The sequence below is a fragment of the Eutrigla gurnardus genome (assembly GCF_963514095.1).
Source record: "Eutrigla gurnardus genome assembly, chromosome: 1".
Classification (NCBI taxonomy): domain Eukaryota; kingdom Metazoa; phylum Chordata; class Actinopteri; order Perciformes; family Triglidae; genus Eutrigla; species Eutrigla gurnardus.
The window spans coordinates 8,512,319-8,531,406 of record NC_139915.1 but is presented as its reverse complement, the minus strand read 5'-3'; the positions used below and the strand labels follow the sequence as shown (position 1 = coordinate 8,531,406).

Below are 19,088 nucleotides of genomic sequence, written 5' to 3'. Positions count from 1 at the left end.
TTGTATTTTATGGGCACTATGCTTTGTAAATAAATAAAACAAAGAAAAAAATGTATAAAGGATCCATTACTCCACAACCAAAATCTTGTTCCTGCACTGTGGTAATGGCTTTGAAACAGGAAAATGTATAGATTACTCAATAAATGACTCATAAATTTTCCTTTTTATTGGGGAAAGGTAACTTCATCATTCCCTAATTAGGCTATTTGTAAAATTATGCTAGGTTACTACATAAAGGTCTCATTTTTGTCTGCTATTGAGATCAAAACAAGCTTTCAAAACAACAAGTACATACCATAATGGACACGCTTTTACATTGATAAAGTGGAATAATTTATATCCAGTTGAGGACAAAATTACAGTGGGTCGATGACTCCTCTCTATTTTAAATGATGTATTTACTATCAGGCAATCTTGAAGTTAGCCAAGGGGTCCTTGTAGCCGCCACCGTTAGCGCAGCAGCTAGTCAGCCATTGGCTAGCGAGCGCCTGAGCAGCATCCTTCCAGAGGAATACTACTGAAAGTAAAATACACGGACTGCTCTTATAAAGCTAACGTTTAATCCGACAAAGGACATCTCTCTGAAGACAAAGAGTATAAAGGTATTGAATTCTTGGCACCACCAACAAAGTAGCTGTTTGCCCTGTGTTGGTTTAATAAATCGTCTTTTGTCGTCTTTAGTCGAAACGAGTTGTCGCAGCGTCCCGAGATGGCCTTTGTTCATCGGAGTTTAAACGTTATTTCGACGACATTTCTTGTGTATGAACGTACAACAACAGTTTTAAAATGATTTATTTTCATCTAATATCTGGTAACATTTAGGTATCAATGTTAGCTAGCCTCCCATGAATAGGCACGCTAGCTTTTCGGCTAACAATGGGAGATTAGGACCAACGTTTGCCTAAAATTGATTTAATGAAACGTTAGCTAGCTATGTTTTTTCTTGCACCAATACAAGTATACTTTACAAAGCCAAAAGGGGAATCTTCAACGTTACCTTAATTGACATTGCGTAACTTGCAGTTACGTTAGTTAAGGATTGCTAGCGTCTGATAAAGAAGGTTAGCCCCATTCTCCAAGAGAGCTAGCTAACCCTAAGTTTTTAAACTCTGCATACAAGGCCGACATTTTAACTGCTGCCAACTTATTTTGGCAAATCTCTATTTAGTTTTCCTATTTTCTGTGTAAGTAGCTATGTAGTCCCAATTAACCACGTAACTACTAAGCGACTAACTAGGCTTTGCATCAGGGTAATGGTAACCAAAATAGCTTTAAAAGTAAAAATATATAAATAAAAATAACCAAAGACGGGTTGATTTCCTGCATTCCATTGGTATCAGTGGTGTGTGCTTGTGTCTGGCTTCACTATCCTTACCTAACAGGATGCGAAATTAAATGTGAACGTTACTTGAAAGTAATTAGAGAGTAAAAGTGAACATCATCATCCTGGGTAACCTCACTTTCGGATCCAAGTATATTAATCCTCAGCCCATCTTTTAGGTGGCTTTCGATCCAGACTAGTGCTGTTTTTTGGACAATGTTACCTCAAACTGAAATGAAATACTTCATCATATTAAGAAATTACAGATACACTTTTATAGAACTATAATTTCCTCCAATTTCACATAGTTAAGTATTTTCTGTCTTTACACAGCAGAGCATAACGCTAATTCGTCTTCATTGTTATTGTTGGTTTCAAACAGCGCAGCTCGCCATGTGTACTTCTTACAAAAGATGTACTTCTAAAGTGCATAAACCTCTGCTTTGGCTCAGGCGTGACATTTAAAATCTTGTAATGCTTATAATACATTTTGTCTCTATAGATGCCTTCAGTGATGGTTGGCAACAGTGCTGTACAGTCTGTCTCTCCAGACCTGGGCAATGGAAGTAATTCTGAGGCCATGAAACAGGTTCTTGCTATGATTGACAAGAAGGTTCGCAACATGGAAAAGAAAAAGGTATCTCTAGTTCATTAAAATTTGTCGTCATATTATTTTCCTTTGTCAAATTAAAAGCAGTGTGTGAGATTAGTGTTTTGATTTTGTGAATTTGTTGTTAGTTGGTTACTACAGACCTCATGAATTATGTCAGCTTTAATGTGTTCTTCGCTGTATTGTTGGTACTACCACTGTGCATGTTGTTTATGTGAAGCTGTACTTGGTACTTTTAGCCCATGACAAATTTCCTTCAGGTCAATATAGTTTATCTTATCTTAGTTGGCTTTTTTCCATAGCCAACTACAATATGACATACATGATCCCTTTTACTAAGTTGTGAGAACACAGATGAAGACACTTAGAGTAAAGTTACAAAGTTTAGAGTAGGTAGCTACTGTATATCAGTTTAGTTTACTAAATTGAGTAACTACTCAAGTACATTTTGAATGTTAACCAGTGTTTACTGCTCATTAATGAACAGTAATTAAAATAATACTCCACCCTTAAAATGTTAATTTGTATATAATTTACTGACTGTTACCTTGAATTCTTGCAGAAAACTTGGTAAATGGAGAATCCAAAAACGTAATCCTTGAGGATTAGAAGCTGGCAGGGTTTTGTAAAGGCATATAAAAAATCTGTTTACAAATCCTTGCATGACTTGCAGTATTATGCAAGTATTGTTTGTCCAGTCATATGCGCAGAACTTCCCAAACATGTATTTTTGCCAAAATCTTAACATCTAAACACTTCCTCCACTGCCAACTCATTCATGGGGTGGTGCTGTGAGGAAAAACAAGAAGAGTTTCCTTTAAGAATTCCAAGTAACTTGATGATTAATTCAAATAAAATGGTAATTGTGTGGAGAGAGATCAGTTTCTGTTATGCAAGGATGTGATTTTCAACTGTCTGTTTCACATTTTGTGTTTCTCAATATTCCTCAGTCCAAACTCGATGACTGTCAGGCAAGGAAGAGTAAGGGTGAACAACTGAATCAGGATCAGCTGGTAAGATAAGACAACGGCACTTTGTTTTTAGCGTTATAAAAAAATATTGACTTCGATAAGATACCTGCCTCAAGTATCTCAATACTGAAATGATGCCATGGCGAAAACCTAAAATATCAGGAAAGTAATGGATAGATTAGATAAGAGAACATAAAATAACACAAAGCAAGGTGGTGAAATATTGTTCTCATAGTGTATTCATACATTTTACATTTTATCCAACCAGGACTGGAGAAATTCCTAGTTTAGATCAGCTACATATTCAAATCTCTCCTCCTTCACATATGACACCGCAGCCTAATGGATGAAATCCTTGCAGATATAAGTACGAGCAGTATAGTTGCTTCATTGAGTTCCCTCTTAGTTAATTGAAGTGCCCTCTCATAAGCAGTGATGCATCTTATGTCTAGTGCTTTTATCGTGAAAGCAAAGAACAGAAAATATAACGCTGTAACGCATTGCTGTTGACAACTTGTATTTGTAGCATGCCTATGAGGGGAAAACACCCACTATGTCTGCAGCGGAAGGCAGCAGAGCGCCGCTGCACACACACAGCCTTGCTGTCACAGTAGAATTCTCTAGTATTATACAGGCTGCTGCAGTGTGAATTCAATGATATCTAATACGCCTATATAATAACAAATGACAAATAAAAACAAAGATACATTTATTGACATTTTAGAAAACTGCATCTTCATCAATCTGTTACTATATCCTGTTCTTTTAAGAAAATTATTTTTGAAGTGATACACGATTCTGAACTTTCTTTCCATGATGTCCCTGAAGGATGCCTTGACGAAGCACCAAGAGATCACCTACAACCTTGACTTTGCTCGAGAATTGCAGAAGAATTTCTTGTCGTTGGGTCAAGAGGTGAAGTCCTAAATTATGATTGTGCTCATAACGTTCTGATTGGTTCTTACGTTTTATTGGGTTTTATCAGTGTGCTAGGACTGAGTCTCTTGAGTAACATTTAGCACTCACCAAATCAGGAAACCCTGCTTTCCGTCCAAGTCCCCAGTCTATTTTTAAAATAAATTCTATATAGAGATCTTGCTTATAAATAACACGATTCACATGACCTTTTGTAACTGTTACTGTACTCTAGGGATAAGACTTGAGGCCGCATATCATAAAAATCCTTCATGACAAGAATGCCTCTTCAAAGTTTGATATATAGAATGGAGGCCATTGAGAGAACAGGAGAGTGATTTGCATTGATCAGCAATACTTATATTATTATACTCTGTTCACGTTAGATTTTGCAACTGTAATGATGTACACGTTGTGTTTTGTAAACCTTGTTAAACCTAATGCACAAAAACATGTGTGACTGTATGTTAAGATTCAAAAGGCAGTGAAGAAGACTGCTAGACGGGAGCAGCTGCAGCGAGAGGAGATCGAACAACAGCGGTTGAAGACAGTTTTGAAGCTTCAGTTTGTATTGGACCAATTGGGAGATGAGAGTGTCAGGCAGGACCTTAAACGGCCTGATGCCACTGGGTCCCCATTGCTCACTGACGCTGACCTCGCATCCCTTGACGAGTTGTACAAACTGGTGGGACCTGATAGGAACTATGATGTGAGGTATGACACTAATATTTAAGTATGTACATGTTATTGGTAGTGCTGATTTTTTTAACTGCTCAGCAAGTAAGGATATTGTAACAGATGGCTGTTCCTTGCAGATTGACTGACCAATATGAAGAGGCCTCCCTACACTTGTGGGAACTGGTTGAGGGCCGAGACAAGGCTGTGGCAGGGAGCACATGTATGTATTTTCATGACATTTGATCCCCCACAAAGTTAATTTGGTAAATCATGTACGTATATGTATAGCTTGTCTCACTTGTCTTTTTTTCCAGACAAGGCATTGAAGGACACTCTGGACAAAGTGCTGCTGAGTGGTTACTTTGACAGAGCACAAACTCATCAGAATGGGGCTTGCGAGGAGGAAGAGGAACAAGAGGAGCAGACTGTGGTGGCAGAGTCTCCGGCTGGAAAGCAGCCATCCGAACCTGGTAACTAACAACACATCAGCAAATATGTGTGCGAGTTATTTATTTTACCGAGTCAGAAAACTCTTCACTTTTGCTGTTTTTTTCTCCAGAAGGAACAGCTAATGAAAAATTCACAGAGCCAATTCAAGTCGAAACCACAGAGGTGAGATTTCAGAGTATTGCATAGATAATCCCACAAATCATTTTCACATCACATTTTCTTATCATTTTTTTCCCACATGTTCTTGTGTTATAGTTTGTAAACAGACAGTTCATTCCAGAAACTATGTACAGGAGTACAGACAAAGAGCAGGTGGAGGAGTGGACAGTGGAGGCTCAGGTATTACTACCCTACTGCATCGCCACAGTTCCTAATGTATTTCTCAACACTTTGTGTTTGTGTGAAGTCTAATGTCCCTGTCACGTGTCTGTGTGTTGAATAGATTGTGAATGCCCTCCATCACCAGCCCCCTGCCCTACAGGCTACAGAACCAGCTGTTACTGTGAACCCTGGCTCTCCACCTCCGACGGCCGACCCAGTGGTCAGGAAGCAGGTAGTGCAAGACCTCATGGCCCAAATGCAAGGGACATACAACTTCATGCAGGTAAAAGCTTACACTGTAGTGTTCAGATGGACACGTCATGTCATGCATACATTGAGATTGGAAAATATTTAAAGATGATACTGACTTAGGTAGCCTTATTTTCTCAGTAGCTCATTTAAAATCCTCGGGTAGGGCAAATGCTTGCTGACATGTGAGATTGAACTCAGATCTTTGAGCTGAAGGGTAGTTCCCAAATTCATGTTACTGCACTGCCCCTACACCTGATCCATGACCCAGCAATACGTTGACTCCTGGTGGGTTTTCCTAGGACTCCGTGTTGGAGTTTGATGGCCAGGCTCTGGACCCTGCCATCGTGTCTGCCCAGCCGATGAAGCCTTTGCAGACTGTTGACCTGCAGCAGATGGGCTGCCCTCCAAGTAAGTGCCAGTTAATTTACCACATCTGAACACATAGGGACTTATCTCTATTTTGTGATGTGAATATGTCATCCTCATAGCGCAATACACCAGCTGGTAACTTTCTTTTCTAATGTGTCCCTGTTTTTTTCTCCTCCCCCTCCCCTTACAGCCCACTCAGACGCTAGACTTCCTCAAACAAATGCAGTGTCTGGACCACAGGAAACCTCACAAGTAAGTAAAGTAGAAGCACAACAGCCCCAGTACAGGTTATTTCTTGTATTATGTGAACCGCAATTTTAAAACGTCCGCTATGTGGATTAAATGTGACGATTATTACAGGGATATGTTGGAATCATTTGAATATGATAATGGTGTAGAAGGGAATTTTGAGGGTGAAAAATCAAAGATCCCATCTCTCCCACTGACCCTGTCAATCCTTGTTTCCTTGCCTTCTCAATTCCCTTCTTCCCCCCTCTAGGCCGCAATGTCTCTGTCGTCTGAGCAGTCCCCCACCCCATGTTCCCTGTCCTCTGCTTTCCCACCTGTCTCCAAACCCACACATACGGGAGGCATCAATGTCAACGCTGCCCCCTTCCAGTCAGTGCAGGCGGTACGCTTACTATCTGGGTCTAAGTAAAAAAAATATATAATGGTGAACGTGTTTGGGCTTATTTAATACCTTGTTGTTCGTACTTGTTTGTTAAAGCTATAAATTAGCAAAGTAAATGAAATATTTAAGGCTGGTTAACATGGCTTATTAATAGCAGCAAAAACGGTTTATTATTGGTGCACCAACAGGTAACAATCTGACTGATCTGATGTTCCCAAACATACTACTGTATCTTGCTCGCCAGATGTTCTACGGAAATTGTAATTGTGATACAGAACGGTTTCTTTCCTCTTCAGGTATTTAACCTGAATGCCCCCGTACCTCCAGCCACTGATGGCCAAGCAGATCCTCTGAAGCAGCCCAGCCAGTTCCCTGCTGGCTATGCACAGGGCTTCAGCAGGCAGTCGGAGAATACTGTGGACCAGCCCGACATCCCATTACAATCAGGTGAGGGTATAGGTTTGGCTTGTCGCATATTTATACATTACTTTAGACAAACCAGTTGACATATACTTTAAAAGCTGTTGACATTGTTTGGCCTCTACTACTACGTTATGTTATTAGATATTAGCTTGTGTGTGCAATTAAAGTTGTTTTTTGCATAAGTTTGGTAGCTAGTTACAACAAAACCTCCTTTTGTTTGCTTCTGTCCAGTTGTTGGTGGGTTCCAGCCCCAAGAACAGCTCATGCCCTCAGTCGGAGGCCATGAAGAGTCCTCTCCAGGTGCAGCGTTTGGACAGCCGGCCCAGTCCTTCTACAGCAGCAGGGCTGTGCCTCGGGGTGGACCCAGGAACGGCCGTGGCATGATGAACGGATACCGGGGCTCCTCCAACGGATTCAGAGGTACACGCATCAAACTATGTTTTACAGAGTTCCAATAGTCATGTGGCCCCATGATTCACTGTAATGACATAGTAACATGTTGAAATTACACAAGTCTGCTGTTAATTGTTATCTGTTTCGTGATCAGGGGGATATGATGGCTATCGCCCTCCTTTCTCAAATGCTCCCAGCGGTGGTTATGGTCAATCCCAATTCAACACGTCCCGGGACTATTCCAATAACACCTACCAGCGGGTAGGGGCTCCTTTTCCTAATTAAGTTAAACACATTTCTATATTTGTAAGAAGACAAATATTATAAATCGCCATTGTTTCTTCAAGGAGGGATATCAGCAAAACTACAAGCGGGGAGCGGCCCAAGGACCTCGGGGTTTGTCGAGAGGAAATGCTCAAGCAATGCGATCCTAAAGAATCCTAAGGACCGCCAAGTCACGCCACGTTTAACATTCAGGATTTTTGAATGTGTTCCCTCCCAGCTCACGTTTTTAACAATGATTTGTTTCTCATTGGTAAAGTTTTTTTTTTTTTTTTTTTTTTTTAACTCTTGGCCTACTTATCAGTCAGTTTGCTTTGGTCTGTCTAGATCCTCTTAATGTTCTGACACAAAATGCTGAACTACTCAACATGTAGGATTATCAGCAACTCTGTGTGATTATAAAACAAATAGATATTCCTGTAAACTTGAAAGATTTCATTAATTTATTTTTTGATAAATGCAAATAAATGCAAAAAAAAAAAAAAAAAAAACCCTGCCACTGTCGATCTGATTCCATGAGAATGATTTCCTTCTGCCCTGTGTTGTCAGCCACTTTTCCCCTCTTGATCATATAATTTTCATTAAGCAATTTGTAGGTTTTTTTTTTCTCTCCTCCACCCTTTGTCACCTCTTGCGCCATCAACTCTTTGTACACTGATGTTATTGGTTGAGACTGTTTCAATAAAGTTGTGTTCTATTATCTTCTGTTTAATGATACTATTTTATGGCTTTGGTTTGCCTTTGTGGTTATACGTTCTGCTATTTTAATTCTATTTGCCTTTACCTGTCAGATTGGTGTTTGGCGAGGTGGGTCCTTCCTGTCACTCTCCTGACCAAACCTATGACAGATGTGAGTACCAGTTGTCTGTCTCCTGTCAGTGTTATCAGGTAATTAAAGTTACTATGTGTAGATCCATAGCATCTTTCAAATTACTTTGATGGCATGCTCTTTTTTTGTAGAAAATGGGACCATCCAAATAACATCGGGTGACATCTGTGTTGTGTTGGGCCTGTTCACTCAAAGATGTGGCTTGTCCTACATGCAAACAGGCAAATAGAGCCTGCACAAAGTAGTGCATGCCTTTTTTTAAGATGAAACACTAGGCATAAACTTGGTAAGAACAAACATCACTGAGAATTAAATCGTACTATCTTATAGAAGTATTGCGTTTCTGCTTCAACAAATAAGGTGCCATTGCTTTACATTTTTATATATTGTATATTTGGATGATCCATACTCCATACTGTTTTCCAGTGTACTGTAAGAGTGTGATGGGCCGTTGAGTGATAAAAATCTGTTACACAAAATGAAAGGTCATAATTGTTTTATTATCTTGAAATGAGGTGGTGTACAGTATTGTCAAATGACTATTTTATCCAGCAGCAAGCGATTCGGGGGGGGGGGGGGGGCAGCTATACATTTGTGCAAATGATGATGCGGTACAGTCTCGGAGGAACACCTGGACCACAGAAAACAAATGACACTGCAAAAACAGAAATGTTTCAAGAATTTGTATGAAGTAAAAACACAATATGGTAAACCTGTTATCTATCTGGATGCAAATTAGGCACTCTTCAGTAAAAAGTGGCAATAAGTAAACACCTGATTGCTGTGTCCAGTCTGCCAGCAAGAAGAGACCACATTACACGAAGAAAGCACTCTGAATAGCACAGCAATTACACTAAACTGGTCATTTTGGGGTGAAATATGCCACGGTTGCCAAATCAGGACCAAGTAATGCACAACTGGTTCCAAATAAAATGTGAACTAAAAGCTAATTCAATCGGTCACTCTTAATCAGAAAATTAAAAAAGAATCAGTGGTAATATCAGACTGAGCTCTTACTGATTCAGAGCTTTGCCATTTTTTTCTGAAACAATCTTAAATTAAATTAACTGAACTAACTGTCCAAATCCAGCAGTTGCTTGAAAACAACACTTAAGAAAATCTGTCTCCACCTTTTATCAGCAAAACTGTTTGACAGACTCAAATCAAAATGCCGATATTATTTTTAAGTTAACCAAAGCAAATGTTCTATTTCAGAGGTCCACCATACTGTTAGTAACCTAAAACTCCCATGTAAGCATCTGCAGGACTTCAGGCTATAATGAAGTAGGGGGAATATTTGTTGAACTGAGAAATATTGCACACCTGTCTTCATTTAAAGAACCTAGCACCTTTTATTTATTTTGACATCAGAGAAGTGGTGAGCAGATGGAGTGTGACCTAAATATGGCTAATTTCTGGAGACCTGTAACCAATGTCTGTTTAGGGAGGGTTGGGAAAACTCTGAATGTACACATGAAAAGATGACGTTTCAAGGTAGGCAAACAGGTTTGAAAGCAACCAGAATAAACATTAAGTACCAAAAGTGTTAAGTCTTGACATGTATAAGGACTGAGCTGTCTGCTTTGAAGAATGAAACATTCTGTGACACTGACGGGTGGAGACCATGGAAATGCATCTGACCAGACCCTTGTAGATTATGTTTACGTAATAATACATTGCGTGTTTCATCCTAAAGTCCTCGATTTTACTTTAAGTGCAATGACATGGTTCTGGTTAGGGCATCCAGATGTGGTATACTGGTTACAATTGTCATAGTGCCTATTTTAAGCTTTTAATGCTATAATAAAAAATCTTAAAAATGTCTCTTGCACTCAATTTGTAAAACTTTTGATACAGCCTAGTGAAAAACATTTCACCAAAAGTCCCATGTGAACTAATCTCTTTTAGAAGTGTGGGGGTATCTTGATTAAATGACTTGAAACACCTCATCACACTCAACAGTTGTTGAATCAGTAGCATTGTTATCATCTCATCGAGGTTCTGTACTTTGAACGGCAAACGGGTAAAGAAAGCTCACCAAACACTCCTTGAAAAGTATGGACATCTTAGGATGCAGTCCTTAGTTGGCCATATTACTATTGCAATTCCTTTATGTGATCCAAGGATTGCCAATATTATCAAACACTGGTATCATTCAGCAGGGATTCCTTTTGTGCTGCTCTCCTTCATCTCAAGTGTCCTCCAAACCCCTAAGTCATGCTGGTTAAAGAGGTCTAATAGTCAGGAACTGCTCCTCGGCGCGCTGGATTGGAGGGGCTGCAAAAGTCTGGTTGTGGAGGTTCAAGTTCTGACAGCATTGTTATGGCACGTTATGCTGGCCTTGTGCAGCTTCTTGGTGGCCTGGTGGCAGATGATCCTGATGTGTCTGGGGGAGACCTTGCTGGGCCAGGTCTTGATGATGTTGTTGTTGTTGTTGTTCATGGTGTTCCTGAGAATTATATTGAGGAACTTGAGGTGCAGGTGGATGCCCTTGGTCCACTTCATCAGGATGCAACAGATTGTCAACTACGTTAATCTCTGGGATAGCGTTTCCTTCAACTATAAAAACAAAAAAACAAACAGTTTTACATTCTCAGGAGGTCAGCCAGTAAAATCAAACAACTGTCACATGACAAACTGGTGCGATCAAGGCTCACCATGAACCTCTGGAGGGGGTTCTACATTCTGTGATTTCAGCCGTTCCATATGCTCAACCGCCTAGAATATAAGTCACAATAATTCATAGATTAAACAAAAGTGAACACAAGGAGATCAATTAATGCAAAAATTGTCATACTGAGATTCTACACACAGATGTGCATCTTAAAAACAAAAAGTTTGGATGAACACATTTCTTGTTCGATTAAAGCTACTGTAGCAAACCTTGCCTGCATCTAAAATACTTCACATAATGGTACCACTGCTTACCTGTTGCAGCTCTACTTTCTGTGCATTAAGCTGCTCCTGCTGTCTCTCCAGCTCGTCTCTCTGTTTCTGGAGGTCTACGGCCTTCTCGTTGAGGTCCTGTTCCTGCTGAGTAAGATGCTCCTCAAACTCCTTCATCTCCTCGTCTGTGTAAGCCTGGTTCTGCTCCAGGGTCTGAGGAGCACAGAGTGGATGTGATACTTATTACTTTCCTACTTTCATCAAAATGGTTTTGAAGATTAAATTACTAAAAAACAATATTGTGACTCACCTCCCAGCTGTCTGGTTCCAAGAATTCCTTTTTCTTTGTAGCAACAAGGAACTCCTCTAAAGAGACCAGCCTGTCTTTGTTAGAATCCACCTATGAGGAAGACAGAAGCCAAGAATGAGTTTATTTGATAGATACATTTATGTGCATATGTAAGGAACAGTTTATTGAAACAGTTTGCAACTTACTGTACCTCATTCATAACATGCTCTCTCATACGTAGCCTCTCTTCCTCCATCTCCACCATATCATCCTCTTCGTTGGTGGGGTCGTAGATTTTTTCCAACTAAAAATCACAAAGATCAACAGTTGGTGCAAATGTTACGCTGACACATTACACATTTTCAGATGCCATGGCTTTACCTCTTTGGTGAACAATGCCTCCAGTTCCTGTTCATCAAAAAAGCCATCTCCGTTGGTATCTACATTATAAAGACAGAAAACAAAAGACTTTGGTGAACAAATAGCATTTTATACAATAAAAATGATGTAGCATAAACGGGCATCGTCTCTCCAGTCCAGTTTTAACAGTTGCCGGTTGGTAAAGGTCTTACCATGCAGGTTGAAAAAGGTCTTGGGGTCAAAATCTTCAGGGTCCAAGCCATCAGCTTCCTCCCACACCTCCTTCAGTTGATTCTGGCTACCCTGCAATATGGAAGCAAAATCCCATTTGAATTTCAACATTCAGTAGATAGTTCACATGTCACCCCAACCCCCAAATCCATAATGTACATTTGAAGGAGAGAGAGAGATTCTCTTGATTGGCTGAAACAAAACACGTGATGTCTGTGTGTCAGGTTGTTACGTCGGTGTGTGCAACTGAACCAGACTTACCGGGTGGTTGACTTTCGGGTGGTCAGCGTGCTTCTTCCTCATCTCCTCATAGTGCTCCTCCTCTTTTTTTCTTTCGTCTTCATCCAGTGTCTTCAGGTGCTCCCGCCTGTCATGCTCTTTCGTCATTTCATATTTTTTGAACTCCTCATGTCTATCTTTGTCAAAGTTTTCCAGATCTTTAGTGGCCTTGATACATGTGGGGAAAAATGACAAAGGTTGGAAGTCCATCTTGATTCAAATTAATAAGTTAATATAGCACTATATTATTTATATGATTTTTTATTCACTTTATATTCAATTTTGCTATGTTGTTAACCTATCTGGAAACTAAACTATGCTTACTACTATAATCTGTTTGTTTATTTAAATACATTTTGCATATAGTCTTGTTTACTGAGGTTTCTGAATGAACCCCTCCCATTCATTTGTTGTTTGTTCTGTTGCTTCAATTGGGTATGGTCAACTTGTAAAAACTGTTTTTTAAATGGCATGAAGTAGCGAGGAGATTTACCGATTTGATGAGCCGATCCAGGTCATCCACCTCAAATGTATGTGGGTTCATGTGGTTCAAGTACTCAAACTGTTTCAGCAGAGCCTGGTGGTCCACGGCTATGTCTATCGGAGTAATTAGTGACAGATAAATACAGATAAATAACATAGAATTGTTCTTATTTATTTACCGCAGATGTACTTTTTCAGTTTTAGGATCTTTCTTTAAATATAAATCAAAATTAAAAAATGTTTTTGTTGCACAACATACCATTCCCCCCTTCAAGGTCCTGCTTGGCCTTGATCAGAGTTCGGAGTCGGTTCACCTCCTGACGCTTCAACTCATCCAGTTTGGTTCTGACATGATGGCTGACGAAGTCTAGCTCTTTGGCCAGCTTACCTTGCTGCATTTTACATGAAGGAATTTGTGTTAGCTAGTGTTATCTAACAGTAAGGGTTATAGCAGTACGTGAAAGAAGAAAACGCTATTTCTCAACAAATTACGATTCCTGGAAATGAAAGCCCATATTCAGTCAAGAGTAATGATTTACTAGTAGTTTACACAGGGCTGGTAAATAGAATAAATAAGAATAAAAAAACAGGATACCTTGATGTCTTCCATATCTGTATTGTGAAGCTTTTCTCTGAAATGCTGATCTTTCTCGAGAAAATCGATAACTTCTCTGAGGTAGCGGTCATAGTGGAGTCCTGTGTCCTATACAATGTAACAAATCAAATGTAACTCAGACGTTATACACTGTATATGACAGAACACAACAAGTAATCCAACAACGATCATCACTTTTTGTTTGTTTATTATCTCAGAGGTCTTATGTACTGAAGTGTGAGTGACAGGATACTTTTGCTTTAATGGGATATGCATTTTATCATGAAAGTCTATAAACTGCATTAATTCCTTCTGCCATATGCTGCAGCTGTTCTGTGGTTAAAGACCACGTCCTTACTTGCTTTCCCTGCTGATTATTTGCTGAACATGTCATTTTCTGTATAAAACGCAATAAGGCCTATCAATAAGGCCTATCTACATGCTAATATGAAACAAGAAAACAGATATTTGATAAGCTGTACACAAAGTACACATTGTAGAATCATGTTATGGCTACCAGCTGTGGCTAAAATACAAACTAATGTATGGTGTGTCGTGTAGACCTATAGTGTACATCTTGTGTCTTACCACACTAGCTGGAGGCTCTTCGGGTTTTTTCTCGGGCTCTTGGACTTTCGTCTTATCAATACTGATGGGCACTGCCTCCAAACACAGCAGCTGGACCAGCAGCAGAAGCGAGCCTCCGAGAAGGGCCCGGCTCCAAAACATCTGGAGACGAGGACACGTTATTACAGCATTCATTACATTATACACCATGTGGAAATAAGCAGCGTGCCTGCGTATAAAACGGTAGTTGTGTGCTTCGTCATTTACACTCACTAAAACTGCGCCCCAACCCCAAGCCTACATAGGTTGCACATTATTGGCTAGCTACTAATATCCAGAGGAAGCTGTTGGTGTTAGCTTTAGCACGGCCACTGACAGGTTTGGCTAGTCAGACTCCGAGCGCCTAAGCGACTCTCGTATCGCGTGAGTCTGAGCAGCGGGGCTAACAATACATGCCCATGACACCAAAAGTACTGCCACAAGCTTCGCTGAAGAGCATCGAAGATACGCGTCGCCTGTACACTCACTTTATTATGAGTCCTCATCTGTTCCGCTATCCTCTCGTAGGTTCCTCTCACAGCTGAGTTCTGTCGCTCGCGACCTCACCAGTTAGGTTGTGTGCGCGCGGTAGCTCCAACCTCAGTGGTCCGTTCGGCTTTCAGTCAAACGCATTAGCAAGTTGCGTTGCATTGCATTGTACGTGGCGAGCACGGGTGTGTGACGACGCAGCAGAGGGGCGGGTACTTCTGGTTTTGGTCGAATAGATAACGGCAGGTTCAAAGAGTCATGTTAGGGAGACGAGAAGAAGGCAAGATGAAGCCAGCGGTGCCGGTTTTATGCTAAAATAATGTACTGAAATTAAGACAGTAATGTCATGGTGTAAAATACACATAATAAAAAGTATAATAAGCCATACGCTATCTAAGTATTAAAAGTAAACCCGTTATTCGGGTATCCTGTTAGTCTTCTACGAGTCTCTGAAGAACCCAACCCGGAGTCTTCTTTCAATTCGGGGGAGAACATTCACTCTTGATCAGTGCATTTTACAACTTTAAGGACCTGATTGTTTGAATAAGCGCTATTTAAGTATTCGTACCGGAAATATCTAAAGAAAAAAAAAAAAATATATATATATATATATATATATATATATATATAAATCGTCACAAGCTTGTTTTCCAAGCTAGTTTTTCAACAACATCCAAAAATATGAGTGCAGAGAATGTTATGTTATGGCAATTTACAGTGTTTTGGCTGATTTGGATATTCAGCCATATCTCTCTGGGAGGATAACATAATGTTATGGCTCCTAGGGGCCCTCCAAAATCTGAGTGGCTGAGAGCCTTTGCTCAAAATGCCCTTCGCTGGCACCAGAAAAGGAATCATTTCTGCTGTAATGAATGTCAAGGTCTGCAGTATTTGCTGTGATTGACGACAATCCAGAGTGTGCGAGCCGGGTGTGCAAACACAAATGAAAGTTGTCCTCACTGGGACAGAGGTGTGCTGGAGACCTTCAGGATGTAAACTGGAAGAGACAGTCATGACCATACAAGGCAATTTTGGGGCGACGTGGCCGAGAGAAATGCGGCATATTTTCACCTTAACTTTACTTACTACCTCTACTACTTTGCTAGTCAATTAAGGATTGATATCGACCAAGCAAGAGTTGCTGATTGTTTGAACAATGAGAAGACTAACCAAGACGGGGTGAGTTTACTTTCTTGTTGTCCAGTTTGAATAAAGTGTGTTTTGAGGTAACAAGGCCTCAAGCCTGTCTTTATTCAAACTGGACAACAATGAGAAGACTAACCAAGACGGGGTGAGTTTACTTTCTTGTTGTCCAGTTTGAATAAAGTGTGTTTTGAGGTAACAAGGCCTCAAGCCTGTCTTTATTCAGTGTAAGAGAAAACATTCACAAGAGTTAAATTTACGGTTGTATTTTAATGATTTAGTGTAAGAAATATTCTTTTATTTTCATTTTGTGATCTTATTTTGTTTGTTTTATCAGACTAAAAGATATCTTGTGTAAGGTGAAGAACTCACCATTTGTGTGCGATGCATCCTGGTACATGTAGGCACAGCCAGCACAGCTTTCAGAGGAGTCAGCTTCGTCAGACTGTATAATACACTAATTGATCAGTGGACCCTATTTGCCTTCAGCACTGACTGGACTTGCACCTTCATGAGTCATTCATAAAAATATTTGGTTATTTGTAGACATAACTTTCACTGTCGTCTGCGCTTTGACACAACGGAGACTGAATGTTGGTTGACTTCACTGGTTGTAAAGTACTAGTGATGTTGGTTGACTTCAGCTTGAAATCAACTCAACTGTGAATCCAAACAAGCTGGCCTAGCTGGGTGCTAGGCTAGGCTAACATTGTAGCTGGGTGCTAGGCTAGGCCAACATTGTAGCTGGGTGTAAGGCTAGGCTAACATTGTAGCTGGGTGCTAGGCTAGGCTAACATTGTAGGTGCATCAACACTTCAAATAAGGTCATTTAAAAAACAACAAATCACACCGGTATCCCTAGCAACCACAGAACATGTCACCTGGAACAGGATTAAAAGCACAGAATTTGTGATGTCATCAGACCATGAGATCAAAGACCATGGAATGTCTTGATGACATCACAGATCAAAGCCAGTGGAAGTATAAGTATAAGTGCCCAATGTTGTTCTTTATACAACTTACAGTCAGAAGCCATTGTACTTCAGAGACAAAGTTGTGGTGATTGAAAGTGCACAGAGCAACTACCAGAACAAGAACACCTTGGTTCAGCACGACACAGAGATGGCAGATATTGAACGTGACACCCCAAAGAACTTCTATCACAAATCAATGGAGTTAGAAGTACAATCTTTGGACGACAAAGCAAAACTCACCTCCAGCAAAATAAAAGGGAGAGTTCTTCTTGAAGTTAATCAAGACCTGATGCAGCTTTTCCTTGATCAGACTCAAGATTGCAACAATAACAGACAGATGCAAATGGAGATAAGTGACTTGAAAGCCCAGCTGAATACAGCTCTGACTCAAAAGTGCCCCGCTCCATCTGCATGTTTGAAAAAAGCTCAGAGAGATCTGCAGAAGGAAATCTCCATCAACAAGGACCAGCATGCTGAGATGCAGAAGATGAAGGCAGATAAAAGGGACCTTCTACGTGAAAGGGAGGCCAGCAGTCTGCAGCTCCGTGCTGAAAGGAAGCTCCTTGCAGTTGCTAAAACCAACGTGGACAAGGTACAACAAGAGTTGAGGGAGGTGAAGGGAGCTCTCTACTTTCAGGTTGAGGAGAATAAGAAGACCCTGGAGAAACCCCAGGCTTGTTTGGAAAAAGCTCAGAGAGATCTGCAGAAGCAGATCTCCATCAACAAGGACCAGCATGCTGAGATGCAGAAGATGAAGGCAGAGAAAGAGGCCCTCATCCGTGAAAGGGAGGCTAGCAGTCAAAAGGCCCCCCCTCCATCTGCATGGATGGGAAAAGCTCAGAGAGATCTGCAGAAGCAGATCTCCATCAACAAGGACCAGCATGCTGAGATGCAGAGGATGAAGGCAGAGAAAGAGGCCCTAATCCCTGAAAGGGAGGCTAGCAGTCTCTCTTTGGCTCAAAAGTGCCCCACTCCATCTGCATGGTTGGAAAAAGCTCAGAGAGATCTGCAGAAGGAGATCTTCATCAACAAGGACCAGCATGCTGAGATGCAGAAGATGAAGGCAGAGAAAAGGGACCTTCTACGTGAAAGGGAGGCCAGCAGTCTGCAGCTCAGTGCTGAAAGGCAGCTCCTTGCAGTTGCTAAAACCAACATGGGCAAGGTACAAAAAGAGTTGAGGGAGGTAAAGGGAGCTCTCTCCTTTCAGGTTGAGGAGAATAAGAAGGCCCTGGAGGAACCCAAGGCTTGTTTGGCAAAAGCTCAGAGAGAGCTGCAGAAGCAGATCTCCATCAACAAGGACCAGCATGCTGAGATGCAGAAGATGAAGGCAGAGAAAGAGGCCCTCATCTGTGAAAGGGAGGCTAGCAGTCTCCCTTTGGCTCAAAAGGGCCCCCCTCCATCTGCATGGTTGGAAAAAGCTGAGAGTGATCTGCAGAAGCAGATCTCCATCAACAAGGACCAGCATGCTGAGATGCAGAATATGAAGGCAGAGAAAGGGGCCCTTCTTTGTGAAAGGGAGGCCAGCAGTCTGCAGCTCAGTGCTGAACGGCAGCTCCTTGCAGTTGCTAAAACCAACGTGGAGAAGTTACAACAAGAGTTGAGCAAGGTGGAGGGAGCTCTCCAACATCAGGTTGAGGAGACTAAGAAGTTGGCGAGTGACCGCCTGGTGTGGTGGCAGGAGAGAGACTCCCTGGTGAAGCAGAACCTGAAAGACAAAACTTCCTATCAGGCTCAGCTCCACAAGCAGGAGCAGAGGAAGAAACTCCTTGTGGCTTCTATAGCAAAGGCCGAGCAGCAGCACAAGAGTGATCAGGAAGAAAAGTCATCCCTCACTGCAATGCTGAAAGAAGCACAGGACAAATACCATGCCCAGCTGAAGATCGGAGCCTCTCTCCAAACACAACAGGAGGAGGCTACAAAGATCCATCAAGCCCAGATGGAGCAGCAGAAAGTGGAGACCAGCAGGATTGCAGCAGCCGTGAAAAAGTCAGAAGAGCTGCTGGAGACTGAGCGTCTCCACTCTGAGATGGAGAAAAAGAAATCTCAGCAGGATCTTGAGACCGAACGCTTCCAGGTGGAGGAGGAGAGATCATCCCTCACTGCAACGCTGAAAGAAGTCCGGGTCAAGTACCTCGCCCAGCTGACGTGCGTAGCCTCTCTTCAAACACAACATAAGGAGGCTACAAAGATCCATCAAGCCCAGCTGGAGCAGCAGAAAGTGGAGACCAGCAGGATCGCAGCAGATCTGAAAGAATCCAAAGATCTGCTTGAAACTCAGAGTCTCCGCTTTCAGGAGAAGTCATTGCTC

General features: G+C 41.3%; 2 protein-coding genes across 4 annotated transcripts; one reads left to right on the top strand and one right to left on the bottom strand.

The window, feature by feature from the left end:
• Positions 1–461: 461 nt before the first annotated feature.
• On the top strand, positions 462–9,555 carry caprin1a (cell cycle associated protein 1a). Of its 2 annotated transcripts, XM_084015917.1 has the most exons (17): positions 462–602; positions 1,824–1,958; positions 2,882–2,944; positions 3,731–3,817; positions 4,290–4,531; positions 4,633–4,715; positions 4,810–4,965; positions 5,055–5,107; positions 5,201–5,284; positions 5,388–5,549; positions 5,818–5,926; positions 6,078–6,139; positions 6,387–6,518; positions 6,815–6,965; positions 7,173–7,361; positions 7,489–7,595; positions 7,682–9,555. In XM_084015917.1, exons 2-17 carry the CDS (start codon positions 1,824–1,826, stop codon positions 7,766–7,768), a joined length of 1,902 nt encoding a protein of 633 aa, XP_083872043.1. In that variant the 5' UTR covers positions 462–602; the 3' UTR covers positions 7,769–9,555. The 2 variants fall into 2 exon arrangements, with proteins under 2 accessions (XP_083872043.1, XP_083872044.1); XM_084015918.1 differs by lacking the exon at positions 6,387–6,518.
• On the bottom strand, positions 9,495–14,797 carry nucb2a (nucleobindin 2a). 2 transcript variants are annotated; one of them, XR_014597649.1, is made up of 14 exons: positions 14,663–14,797; positions 14,157–14,297; positions 13,569–13,676; positions 13,233–13,365; positions 12,984–13,087; positions 12,473–12,658; positions 12,193–12,283; positions 12,002–12,060; positions 11,832–11,924; positions 11,642–11,731; positions 11,374–11,544; positions 11,103–11,163; positions 9,639–11,004; positions 9,495–9,569 (listed from the first exon to the last, which is right to left on the bottom strand). XR_014597649.1 is itself a non-coding variant. In XM_084016125.1 (13 exons), exons 1-13 carry the CDS (start codon positions 14,678–14,680, stop codon positions 10,766–10,768), a joined length of 1,494 nt encoding a protein of 497 aa, XP_083872251.1. In that variant the 5' UTR covers positions 14,681–14,797; the 3' UTR covers positions 9,495–10,765. The 2 variants fall into 2 exon arrangements, 1 of the variants encoding a protein (XP_083872251.1); XM_084016125.1 differs by having other exon boundaries at positions 9,495–11,004.
• Positions 14,798–19,088: the final 4,291 nt, after the last annotated feature.

Coding starts and splice junctions, on each gene's coding strand:
- caprin1a (XM_084015917.1), top strand. CDS start 1,824: ATGCCTTCAGTGATGGTTGGCAACAGTGCTGTACAGTCTGTCTCTCCA. Junction 4,966..5,054: donor AAAGCAGCCATCCGAACCTG/GTAACTAACAAC, acceptor TTTTTTCTCCAG/AAGGAACAGCTAATGAAAAA. Junction 5,550..5,817: donor GGACATACAACTTCATGCAG/GTAAAAGCTTAC, acceptor GGGTTTTCCTAG/GACTCCGTGTTGGAGTTTGA.
- nucb2a (XM_084016125.1), bottom strand. Junction 12,659..12,983: donor TGGATCGGCTCATCAAATCG/GTAAATCTCCTC, acceptor ACATGTATCAAG/GCCACTAAAGATCTGGAAAA. Junction 12,284..12,472: donor ACCCGAAAGTCAACCACCCG/GTAAGTCTGGTT, acceptor TCCATATTGCAG/GGTAGCCAGAATCAACTGAA.